The sequence below is a fragment of the Tauraco erythrolophus genome, chromosome 7 (genome assembly GCF_009769465.1).
Source record: "Tauraco erythrolophus isolate bTauEry1 chromosome 7, bTauEry1.pri, whole genome shotgun sequence".
Taxonomy (NCBI): Eukaryota; Metazoa; Chordata; class Aves; order Musophagiformes; family Musophagidae; genus Tauraco; species Tauraco erythrolophus.
In genome coordinates, this window is record NC_141471.1 from 23,602,032 (window position 1) to 23,614,394 (window position 12,363).

The window sequence follows — 12,363 nt, forward strand, 5'->3', positions numbered from 1 at the left end:
CCTTAAAATAATAATAAAAAAGAGTTAAAATATAAGCAAGAGCAAAGCAGATGCAGATAGGAGTGAGCAGAAGCAGTACAGAACTTGGCACAGCGTTCAAACACTCCTTTGTTCAGCATATGCCTTTTTCCACGTTACTCCTTCTCACTGTAGCTGGTAAAGGGGTTGCCCTTTCTCACAGAGTATTTTTTCCTGGGCTAACCCTTTGAATTTAGCAGTGCAGGCGTAAGGAGCCATTTTGTGCCTGGCAAATGCAGAACGTGTTCCTCTATGTGCCAGCGGGTATGTTCTTCCGTGGTTTTCTCCAGTTTTTCCCTATCTTAGCGCTGAGGCAACAGCATACACGTAAAATGGACATGCATGCTATGCTGTACATCTTTAAGGCTCTGTATGGATATTAACTAATTAGCCGGTAAGGAAAAGAGCTGTGAGAAGGCTGTTTCAAATGGCAGAAGCTGCAGGGGATACAGCTCGAACACCGACTGCGGGTCTGAATGCGTAAAGGCCCAGAGAACGAGGAGGGAAGCAAACAAGCTTTCTGAAAGGCTGGACCAAGCCTGCAAGAGGGCTTCAAAAGAAATTGAACACGTTAAGACTGGCAGCAGCCCACATAGGTACAATGGTTCTATTAAGAATGGACTGTCGATCTCGACTGTTAGCCTTTAGCATGGAGAGGAGATTATATTATAACATAAATGCTACCCAAGCCTTAATTACAAAGAATCAATGCTTTGACATACTACTTCAGGAAAACAAAGGTCCCACGGTAAAAAGATGTTTTCAGATTTCCTCTAACTTTGCTCCAGACTGCTGAGACCTCCAGTTCATAACTTCTGAGCACTTCAGTTTCCTGTTCTAAGTTTCCTTGGAAAACATATTTTTCCCTTGGGGACTGAGGATAACCTGGTAACTAAAAGGTTGGTCTGGCATTCAAGGTCCCAGGTTATGTTTCCAGTTAAGATAGAAGAATCATAGAATCATAGAATGGTTAGGGTTGGAAGCGACCTCAAAGATCACCCAGTTCCAACCCCCCTGCCATGGGCAGGGAAATCCTCCACTACACCAGGTTGCCCAAAGCCTCATCCAGCCTGGCCTTGAACACCTCCAGGGATGGGGCATCCATAACTTCTCTGGGCAACCTGTTCCAGTACCTCACCACTCTCAATGTAAAGAATTTCTTTCTTATATCTAACCTAAATCTGCCCTCTTTCAGTTTAAATCCATTGCCCCTTGTCCTATCACTATACGCCCTTGTTAAAAGTCCCTCTCCAGCTTTCCTGTAGGCCCCCTTTAGGTACTGGAAAGCTGCTATAAGATCACCCCGGAGCCTTCTCTTCTCCAGGCTGAACAGCCCCACCTCCCTCAGCCTGTCTTCATAGCAGAGGTGCTCCAGGCCTCTGATCATCTTTGTGGCCCTCCTCTGGACTCGTTCCAGTAGCTCCATGTCCTTCTTGTGTTGGGGACTCCAGAGCTGAACACAGTATTCCAGGTGGGACACAGTATTCCAGCTGGGAAGCTCCAGTGACAACCCAGCACGAGTACTTGCCCTGTTCTCTCTATTCTGCTGACTCAGGTTGTGATTTTAGTGGCTGTCTTCTTTGGGAGAAAGTCTTCAAGAGTTTAGAGTGAATGAGCGTTCTTGGCAATATGTATGAGCATAAAACCGTGTATTAAGAAGGTAAAGGTGGTTGGTATGGTAGGACTTCTCTTTAAAAATCCGACTTAGCATAGCTGGAGTAAGGAACTGAGTGTGCTTGATGCCAGTAAGTCACCCAGTAAGTCACTGTGCCTTGACAGACCACCACAGGTTTGTGTCTATTGGAAGGTAAGAGATTCACCGTTTTCCCAAAGTGTAACACGCCCGTGGCAATGGAGGTTTATGCACATCCCAAAGTCATGAAAACTGCCCGGGTTAGGGATGACTAAATACAAGACCTCAAGGGCCCAGCTACGGGCTGGGACAGACCTGTCACTCTTGGCACAACTTCTTTTTTTCCTGCCCAGACAAAAGAGGAGTGCTAAAAGCCCTTTCCTATGGGGTGAAGAGAGCGATGAGACACAAACATGAACCTCCAAGTGTGCCCAACTGCCTTCCTGGGTCTTGAGGGGAAGCCCTTAGCTGAGGGAACTGGCTAGCTTGTGTCAGTGCCAGATAAAGATTTTTTTTTTAAGATAGAGCAGAGAAAAGAAAAAAGAAGGAAAAAAAAAATCGGGGGGGGTAGGGAGGGATATTTACAAGTGCGGGAAATGGGAGCTTTATCGGAAGTTTTCTGGGGAGATAAGGAGCTGGGCTGGACCATCTCTACACAGTGTGGACACACTCACTGTCTTTGAGTCTCTCAGGAAAGAGCGAAAGGCGCTGCTGACATTTCTGCTTAAAAGGAAGAATCAATGAATCTTGGTTTCCCACCGCCTTCGTGTTTGACCTTATTGTGTTGCAGAATAGAAAAGAAAGAAAAGAGAACGTGTGAGGGGAGAGCAGGTTCGTGCTAATAAAATCCAAGACAAGATCACAGCCCTCTGATCATCGCTGGAGATGCTATTATTTGGTTGTTGTCCTATTTGCTGCTGTTGCTCATTTCCCATTCTTGCCTTGCTGTAATAAGTCACACACTCTTTCCAGCCATCATCCCTGTATTGACAGGCAAATGTCACCCACGTTTGATTGACGTCCATTGCTCCTGAATACAGAAGTATGATTTAGGAATCAATTCTGTTTGTTTATTTAAACAGCTCTTTGTGTACCTTGTATATCTGTAAGCAGGACAAGTTCCTTAATATTTTCCCAGCAGAAATGCCACTAATATTACACATTCACCTTCCCACTCAGTCACAGAGGTGCCCACCAGCCCTTGGGGGAAGAGAAACCTTTCACACACAAAAAAAAAAAAAAAAAAAAAAAAAAAAAAAAAAAAAAAAAAAACCACGAGACTTAACAAAACGCTTAGCTGTCCCCGAGTTAAGCCAGAGAAACCTTTTTCTCAGGTCCAGGCATCTGTTGATCTTCATACGCTCTGCACTTTCCTTTGGCTTCTAAACAAAAGGGAACTCTTTTCACCGCTGTCAGTTCGCTAGCAAAGCGGCGGCTGGCTTTAACACCGGGAAACACTGCAGCCGGTGAGGAGTAAGACAATTCTAATTCACAGAAAGAACTGTTTCCTTCTCTGCCTTTACGCTTGCAGTTAGGGAGGGGGAAAAGACGGAGACCTGAAATTGCGAGAGACGCTAATCTCTATTACTGTTCGAGGTGGGAGGTATATTTTCAAATAACTTGCCCTTGGACAATCGGTAACTGTAAAGCATCCCTACATTTAAAGCGGTATTTCCCAGAAAACGCTAATATGGCAGGGTGGCCTCAGGGAAGCGTTAAGCAGGAGGTGGATTGACCTTTTAATTCTCGATCGGTGACCTGAAGGGTACCCAGAGGCTGCTAAGAACATCTCTTCCTTTTGGTCTGCTCCGGAAAGAGCTGTCATCGCAAGATGCAGCTAGTGAGTGAGGCTCACGATTTCGCTGTTCATCCTTTCGCGGGAGGGGTGGGGGAGGGAGGGAGAGAGGGAAAAAAAATATATATTTCCCACACTGCCAGAGTAATGCCAAACTCTCTGTGAGTGGGAAGAGCAGAGCAGATGCTGGAATGAGATGCCAAAGCAGCTCCCCTTTCCCCTGCGCTTTTGGGTGCCTATAAATTGCTCCAGCGCGCTCGTCAGCCTCCTCCTCTCCTGGCAGGTGGCACCCGGGCAGGATCCCGCTCTCCCTCCGGCTCCGGCTTCGGCTCCGGCGCGGCGCGGCGGCGCGGGCTCTCGGCGGCGGGTACCGGGGCGGCCGCGGGGCGGCCGAGAGGCGCGTCCCCGCTGAGGACTGTCGTCTCTGCGAAAAAAAAAAAAAAAAAAGAAAAGAAAAGAGGAGAGCGAGCGAGCGAGGCGGCGAGCGGGGCGATCGCGAGAGGAAAGGCAAGTTCCAGGGAAAGTTGACTCGGACTGGCACAGCCTGCAAAAAAAAAAAGTCGATCGCCAGCGGGAGCATAAAAGTGCGGGCGGCCGGGGCGCGGCGGCAGCTCTCCCTCTCCCTCTCTCCCGCCCGCCCGGCGGCTGCAGCGGCCGCAGCGGAGCGCAGCGACCCGCGGGAGTCCCCGCCGCCACCGGCAGCGGGAGGGCGGCGAAGCCCCAGGGGAGCCGAGCTCGAGCGGGCTCGGCGTTTTTTTCGGCTCTGAGGAGGTCCCCGACCAACCATCAAGATTTTGTCCAAAAGCAGGCAAGAGGATCGCCCTGCGCTGAGCCGGCTGGTGGGCAGCAGGCGGCGGCTGATCGCGGCCGGCGCGCTGGGGGTGGTGATGGTGCTGCTGCTGGTCATCCTCATCCCGGTGCTGGTCAGCTCGGCCGGCACCTCGGCGCACTACGAGATGCTGGGCACCTGCCGCATGGTCTGCGACCCCTACGGCGGCACCAAGGCGCCCAGCACGGCGGCCACGCCCGACCGCGGCCTCATGCAGTCCCTGCCCACCTTCATCCAGGGGCCCAAGGGGGAGGCCGGCCGGCCGGGCAAAGCGGGGCCCCGCGGCCCCCCGGGGGGAGCCGGGGCCGCCCGGCCCGGTGGGGCCGCCGGGTGAGAAGGGCGAGCCGGGGCGGCAGGGCCTGCCGGGCCCCCCCGGGGCGCCGGGGCTGAACGCGGCGGGGGCCATCAGCGCCGCCACCTACAGCACCGTCCCCAAGATCGCCTTCTACGCCGGCCTCAAGCGGCAGCACGAGGGCTACGAGGTGCTCAAGTTCGACGACGTAGTCACCAACTTGGGCAACCACTACGACCCCACCACTGGCAAGTTCACCTGCTCCATCCCCGGCATCTACTTCTTCACCTACCATGTGCTCATGCGGGGCGGCGACGGCACCAGTATGTGGGCCGACCTCTGCAAGAACAACCAGGTGGGCGCTGCGCTGGGCGACGGAGGGGAGCCGAGGACACGGGCAGCGAGCGCCCGGGGGGAGCCGGGCTGCCCGGGGGGAGCCGGGCTTCCCGAGGGGAGCCGGGTACCGTGGAACGGGCGCCTGGTGGGAGTAGGGCTGCCTGAGGGCAGCAGTTGCCCGACGGGACTCGGGCTTCTTGAGGGGAGCGGGCTCCGTGAGCGGGGCGGGCGCCCGGGTGAGCTAGGTTCCCTGAGGGAGCAGGTGCCATGAGGATAGTGAACGTCCGGGCGGAGCCGGACTCCCCGAGGGGAGCGGGCGGAGCGGAGCGGCGCGGGAAGCGGGCAGCAGGCGGAGGGAGGGAGCCGGGCGGCCGCTGGAGGCGGCGCGGGCGCGGGCGGGGGAGCCGAGGGGAACCGGCACCTGCCGCTCCGCAGCCGGCGGGGATCCTGCGAACAGCGCCGAGGCGGAGGGGCGGTGCGCCGCCCCGCTCCGCCTCGGGTGCCCGAGGGCCGCTGAGGGGCTGGGAGTTCCGCGCGGAGCCGAGGCCGCCCCGGGCGAACGCGGACTCAGCGCAGTCTTTTCCCCGAGAGTCACGCCGCTGTCGCCCGCTCCCAGCCCGCCGCCCAGGCCGGCCCGCGGGTGGAGCGGCACCTGGCCGGCACCCGGCTGCCGTCACGGCCGGTGTTTAAGCCGGGCGCCAGCCCGCGGCAGCGGAACGGTGCCCTCGGCCCGGCCGGGACGGGAGCGGGGAAGCGGTCGGAGCGATCGCGCAGGTAGCGCTGCCCCCACGGGGGCGAGCGAAGCCCGGGCAGGGGCCGGGCGCGCCCCCAGGGAGGGGAAACTCCCCGGGAAGGAAGGGGAGCCGGGGGCGGCGGGTGAGCTCAGGAGAGGATGGGCCTGCGTGAGGAAAGGTGAGATGTGGGGGAGGAAAGGTGAGATGTGGGGGAGGAAAGCAGCCGCGACACGGGACGGGGCTTCCACGGCAACGGGAGCCGGTTTTGACACTCTCGGCCCCCGGCGAGGAGCGAGATTTCCCTCCGCCAGGGAAAGCCGGTAGTCGTGTGAGCTGAGCGTCCGCAGACCTCGCCCCTCGGCGAGCCAGCGCCGGGGAAGGCGCCGGCTGACGGACCGCGCAGGGCACCCACCGCGGGAGGATGGAAACGTTCCAAATAATTGAAGATCTTGCGATGCTACCGTCTGAAAGACAGAGGAATCATCAATTTTAATTAGAATAAACGTTGCCACCGCGCTCGCAGAGGCTGTGCCCGTAACAATGCCCCCGGGGAGCCGTTCGTCCCGATTTTGCGCTTCTTTCGTACGCAGTTAACAGACACGGACACCTTGACTGTAATTATGACAGCGCTTAGCGATACCGCCGGGGTATCCGCCATCCCTCCTGCTCTGGGTGCCCGGGGAGGAGCGCGGCGTGCCCGGGCTTTCCCGTGTCCCCGGGAGCTCGGCGGTGCTCCCGCGGGTCTCCCGGCCCACCCTGTGCGGCGGGAGGGCGAGGGACCCGCCGCGCACCGGCTGCTCAACAGGTCGTTCGCTGCCTGAGCTGCCCCGGCACGCAGGGGGCTACCGGGCCGGGCTGCCGCCTTCCCAGGCGCGGGGGGCCCGCCGCCCGGCGCTGCCGCTCTCCCCGGGCTTTCCGCCCTCCGGCGGGGTGGGCTGAGGGGGGCTGACCCGCGCTACGCGGTGTCCGCAGGGCTGAAAACGGGAGCGCGGTCCCCGCCGTGCCCCGCAGGTCGCGGAGGGGCTCGTTCGTTCGCTGCCTCCTCCCCCGCCAAGCGCCGCCGGCCCGGGGGGGCCGGGGCGGGGGCCGGGGCCGGGGCCGGGGCCGCTCCGCCGCCCTTTGTGCTCTGCGCAGCCGGGAGCGGCGGCGGCCGGTAAATTAGTCTGATTTGCCACTTAACCTTTTGTTTCTGGCTCCTCAGAAGTGCTGTGAAAACAGAATAATGAGGACATCGGCAGCAATTAATTAAACTAGAAAATGCCTACCATAAATACTACCTCAGCAGATAAACCAGGACTAAATAAAAAAGTACATTGTAATATATTTACTTCGATTTCTTCATACAAAGGCAATATTGTCCACCGCGAGAATACCATTTCACTTGCAATTAAAACATTAATCTATTTCTGAACCCTATTCGTAATGTTTTAAAGCGTTTATTTCCCCAAACCATGAAAAATAAATACATACCAGTACATTTTAAAAAGTAACCAATTATAAATATTAAATTGAACCTGAATTCGAACTGGTCCCAAATATAGCTACTCCCACTACCAGAAATGAGATAAATTAAACTCGCAGTGATTCAAAGGAAAACAAAAAAAAAAAGGCAGGAGTTCTATGTATATATTTGTATGTATTTGTGCAAAGATAAGTATTTAGGTAAATACCTGCATGGAAACTATTTAAAATTGATGCGCAGTTTTAATGCAGCAGTGTCTCCTTTTGATGATGATTTATACTTGAAACACTAAACGCTGATGTGATGTGACAAAGGTTAACCTTGTGTATTATTTGTAAGAAAGCTCAGAAATTTTGGAAGTGTATCTTCAAATGGTTTCTGGCAAAGAAAACATTATAAATTCAGTGTTTTCTAACAATGAAAAAACCCAAACACTTGGAAAGTGTATGACTTACAGAAAAAAAAAAAAACAAAACACCTTCCTAAGCAATGCACAGGAGCAATCTCAAGGTCTCCGCTGTGAACACATTGCCTTCTTCAATGGTTATAAAGCTTTAACAGGGAAGTGCTGAGATCATATAGCTTAGCTGGTACGTGTGTGCAACCTGAGAGTGTAACTTCATGAAATATGGGGTGAGCAGTCGTGCAACTTATGAAATATATAGTTCATTAATGGTTTAATTTTGAGATACATTTACCCTCTTGCTGCAGGACACTGAGAATTCATTTGAGACTCTTCTCCCAGGCTTCAAGAAGAAATTGCTCTGGCTAACCAAACAAGGAGGTAAAACCTCTAAGAATAGCACACTGGAGCATACAGGACATTTGTCGCTATGTATAGGGCAGTAAGGTCTACACTTTGGTTTCTAGACTTTCAATAGCCAGAAACTTTTTTTCTTCAGCCAGGATGTACTATGTAGAATTTTAAAAATGAAATATCCATTGCTGTTCTAGTCAGTGTCCATATGCTGACTCCTTTATGATAGTCACTAATATGATTCGAATTCTCCTTTACTATCCACAAGTAGCATTTCATTATAATGTAAACGGAAATTTGGAAAGTAATTTAAAGCATTTAGTTTCTCAGCATGCAAGATATCAGTTCTCTATGAAAGTTTTTCTACTTCACCTATAGCCGTTTTATTGCTTCCCATTTGCCCTTTCCATTCCATTTCCTTTGGAGGGTATTTCCAGGGTTAGCCGCCCAGAGCCTTCAACCCCACCCTGCCAGTCATTAATCCAGAGGAAATACCCAGTGCTTAGAATAATTATTGCTTAAACAGAAGCAAAATAGACCGTCTCCGTAAACAATATCGGGCAATTCAGGATCAAGAGGTTCTGAAATAGGTGGGGTTTATCATCATGGCAGTATGGGCTTAAATTTGCAGACTGTCACACCACTGCAAGCCTTTTAAGCCTCTCTCCCTCTACTTAAAGGATGTATAAAGAATTTCCACCTACTGTGATTTTTTAAGCTGCATAATGCCATAAGATCCTGCATGGTAAAAGAACCCCCTCCTTTTTTAACATTTCCATATTAATGTGAAATCATATCACATGAAAATTTAATTTGGAAATTTATCATTTAAACTTTGAAAGGAATCCATGGAAAATTGTGACTTATAGCCTATTTTTTCAATTCAGAACAGATAAAATCCCACATATAGCAGGCCAAGTCATGCATTATTACTTAGTTCAGGTTTGCAATAGCACTAAATCACTTACTGCTCTGTAACTATGCTAGAACAAAGACAAGCAACAAGCAGATGATGTGTTACACTGAAATCAATCACACACAACTAAGTTCAAATATTTTACCAAACAGGGTCAAATTATATATAAATGATTTGGAGACTTACAATGCCGCAGACTATTCACTGCTGGAAACCAACATACATCTTGAAATTACAGATTACTTCCAGTTTGCTAGTAATGTCCGATTTAATCACTAGTGGAATAGCAAAGGAGAAATGAGAAAAAAATGTATGTTGAAGTGAAAGTTGCAAAGTCCTCAATTGTAAATTCCAAAACCTCTTAAAGCAAATAGCAACTCGCCTGTGATTTTTCAAATGTGCACCTCTTGCAACACACAGAAATTTAATGTTTGATTACTGAAATGTGGCAATAACAGTTTTTCCAAACCCCGACTAGGATCCTTACCTGCTCACGGGCGCTGGCATGCGCATGGGTGTGTACTTTTTGTATTCTTTTTACGGCATGATCCTAGCAGTAGTATGACAATACATCACCTCTGGAAAAAGTCCAGCCTGGTATCAATAGGGCCTCACTGTGGAGCCTCGCCAATGTCAATCAAACATTCTGCTGACATAAAAGTTACACCAATGTAGAGCTGGCACACCACCAGGTTCGGTTCTCCAAACTTCAGCTATTATCATGCACGTATTTAAAAAGGCTCCAAACATTTACAGGAGTGCAAACAGTTGTGTATTAATCAGGCGACTGAGAAAGGAGCAGGTTATTCCTTTAGTTTCAAATGTTGTATTGTAGGAGAAAATAAGCAATAACCATAGGAAAAAACTACAGTATATGTTGCCAGGCATTTAGAGTGGCAACTGACGCGTGTTGAATGAAACACTAAGGATATGCTTTAATTTCACCGTGTGGTAAAAAAATTATCTGAGTTTTCTTAACCACTCATTATGTATTTTATGTAGGTTCGAGCTAGTGCGATTGCTCAGGATGCTGATCAGAACTACGACTATGCCAGTAACAGCGTGGTTCTTCATTTGGAGCCAGGAGACGAAGTTTATATTAAATTAGATGGAGGAAAAGCACATGGAGGCAACAACAACAAATACAGCACATTTTCTGGATTTATTATTTATGCTGACTGATAATGAGTAAAAAGACCCACCAAGCCAGTCCAAAAATGAAGCTTGCTCTTCTAGGCAATGGATTTGCGTGGCAGAAGTCAATGAAACAAGCACCCCAGCAGAGAGCGACCACTCAACACCTCAGTAGCGGGGGAAAAAAGTCGAATGCTACCTGAATCACATCTGTACAACACAGAGAAACCTTATGTTAAAAAGCTACAAAACAAGTTAAACAGATGTGCGATCCTCTACCGCCAAAGCAAATACTTCCTCATCGTTAGTGTCCCTGTGAATGAAGTCCTGCATAGATCGAATTTTTATAGGAAAACAACCCCACACCTAAGGACACTGAGTTGTTTCTTCAGTGTATATGATACTTTGATGTGTTATGATCTTGCTGCTTTATCCATACTTCAGCTTTGGTTCTTGTGACTTACTCGCTAACAATGACGCTTGGAGTCCTCTCATAGTGTGGTGAGGAATGATTTTACAATAAAAGGAAGAGGTAATCAAAATATACTTTCTCTCTCCAAAGGAATTGTTTGCCTTGTACTTTTCTTATCCTTCCACTTAACACTAGAATCTAATCAGCTTCAAGCCTTAACTCAGTGTTCCTGCTTTGTAGGTTTACATTAGACTTTTAACATAAAATCAATGCAGTGGAGTTGTTTAAATTTTGTCTTCCCCTTAGCTGTGTTCTAAAAGAAAAAGGAAAAAAGGGTAGAAGAAACACTTTTTTTTTTTTTTCTGGAAAACGTAACGGTTGACAAACTATTCTATTGGATCAAATCCCTGGCTCCACCAAAGCCAATGGCAAAACTCCCACTGATGTTAGTGGAAAAAGGATTTGGCTTTTAATCTGTAAACATGTGTAAATATATATTTAGATGATACCACAGGCCCATTCCTGACGGTTAGTTGTGTAAATATTTAGCAAGCCTGGCATCCACATCCTCAGACTAAGGTAGAGTGTTTTCTTTGCAGCAATTAGTCTTCATTCGTCTTTTAGCACTTAGTCTGTACTTGGGTATTATTTTTAATAAAATAGTTACGACTTAACATACTGCAGATGTTCAATTAGAATTTCGTAGGAATATAATGGGTCAAAACCATATTTGTTTTAGGTGTCTTGTCTCACTGCAGTTAGTGGGGTTATTCCCACAAAGGGAGAGTAGGAGATCCGACACGTGAGAAGATGTTGTCACACAGACTTTTTCCATGGTAGCTAGTTACCAGTCTGTAGTAAGGTGTGCCTATGGAATGGACACAGATAAGCATATTACCAAAAATGATAACACATATGCAAAGAAAGAAGCAGATATTTACATGCAAAAAAAAAGTGTGTATTAAAACCTATTTTTCTCATTCATATATATATATATAGATATATATATAAAAAGTCTCAAAGAAGTTTAATCCATATAAAGGATTAATGGCTTGGAGAAGTAAATTAAACACAGGTACTATGAGTTACATAGTTATAAAAACGCTTTAAAATCAGTCATACCAGTAGTATCCACAGAGTATTTTTATTCAGAAATGGATTTATCATTTGCTTTGTTTTTGGGAGGGGAGATTGTCTAATTCTCTCAGGTTAAAACTTGCAGATTTCATTCTGAGCCTAAATTTTAGCTAGCTAATTAACTAGCTCCTTAGCACAGTTGGTTATGTAATTTATTTTTAATATTTTGGCAAAATCAAGGTATCATTTCTATAAATTGTTAAAGAGTTACAGAGGCTACCCATAGCATTTCTGTTTCATGTAATTTCCCACAAGCAACCTTGTCTAATGTACTAAGGGTACAAACTCAGATTTATCTGTACTAAAATGTCGAAAGTGTCTGCCACTGTGACAAAAAGGCTCTTCAGTGCTGGCTGCTCAGTAAAAGTCTGATGAAGATTTTATGAATATCTCTCAAAAATCTCTTATTTGAACGAGTGAAGCTTTTCTTAAGCAGAATACATTACCTTTTCTGTTTTGAGTCGTCCGATTCAAAACAAATGCCGAGTTGGTCTAGACTGAGATAATCACCAGTCTAACTCATCTAGGATTGAGAAAGGGACATTGTGCTGCCAGTTGCTTGTGTATTATCTCACCAGAACGGTTAAGGCTTTTACTTTATGACAAAGTGCCAACCTATATCCCTACATTGTAGTGATTACTCCTGTTTTGTTTTTGTTTTTGTTTTTTCTATGAGGTAATGTATTTTAATAACAGATGTGTAACTGACTTCATGTCTGTTCATTCCACTATCGCTTTTATTGGTCAGCGTGCTCGCAACGGCAGTGTAGCTAGAGACTTTCTACGTAGTATCAGGCACTATTATACCAAGGTAGGGATCGTGTACCACTAGGAATGTGTATTTACCAAGGTATTTATTGGAAAAGCTCAATGCTACAAGACGTATATGGTCAAATTTGAAGAAGCTT

At 48.4% G+C, this 12,363-nt stretch overlaps 1 protein-coding gene across 1 annotated transcript; it reads left to right on the forward strand.

The window, feature by feature from the left end:
* Positions 1-4,333: 4,333 nt before the first annotated feature.
* Positions 4,334-9,954, forward strand: C1QL3 (complement C1q like 3). The gene is given in 3 exon segments (XM_086614993.1): positions 4,334-4,567; positions 4,569-4,922; positions 9,775-9,954. Coding segments are annotated over 3 exon segments (768 nt in total).
* Positions 9,955-12,363: the final 2,409 nt, after the last annotated feature.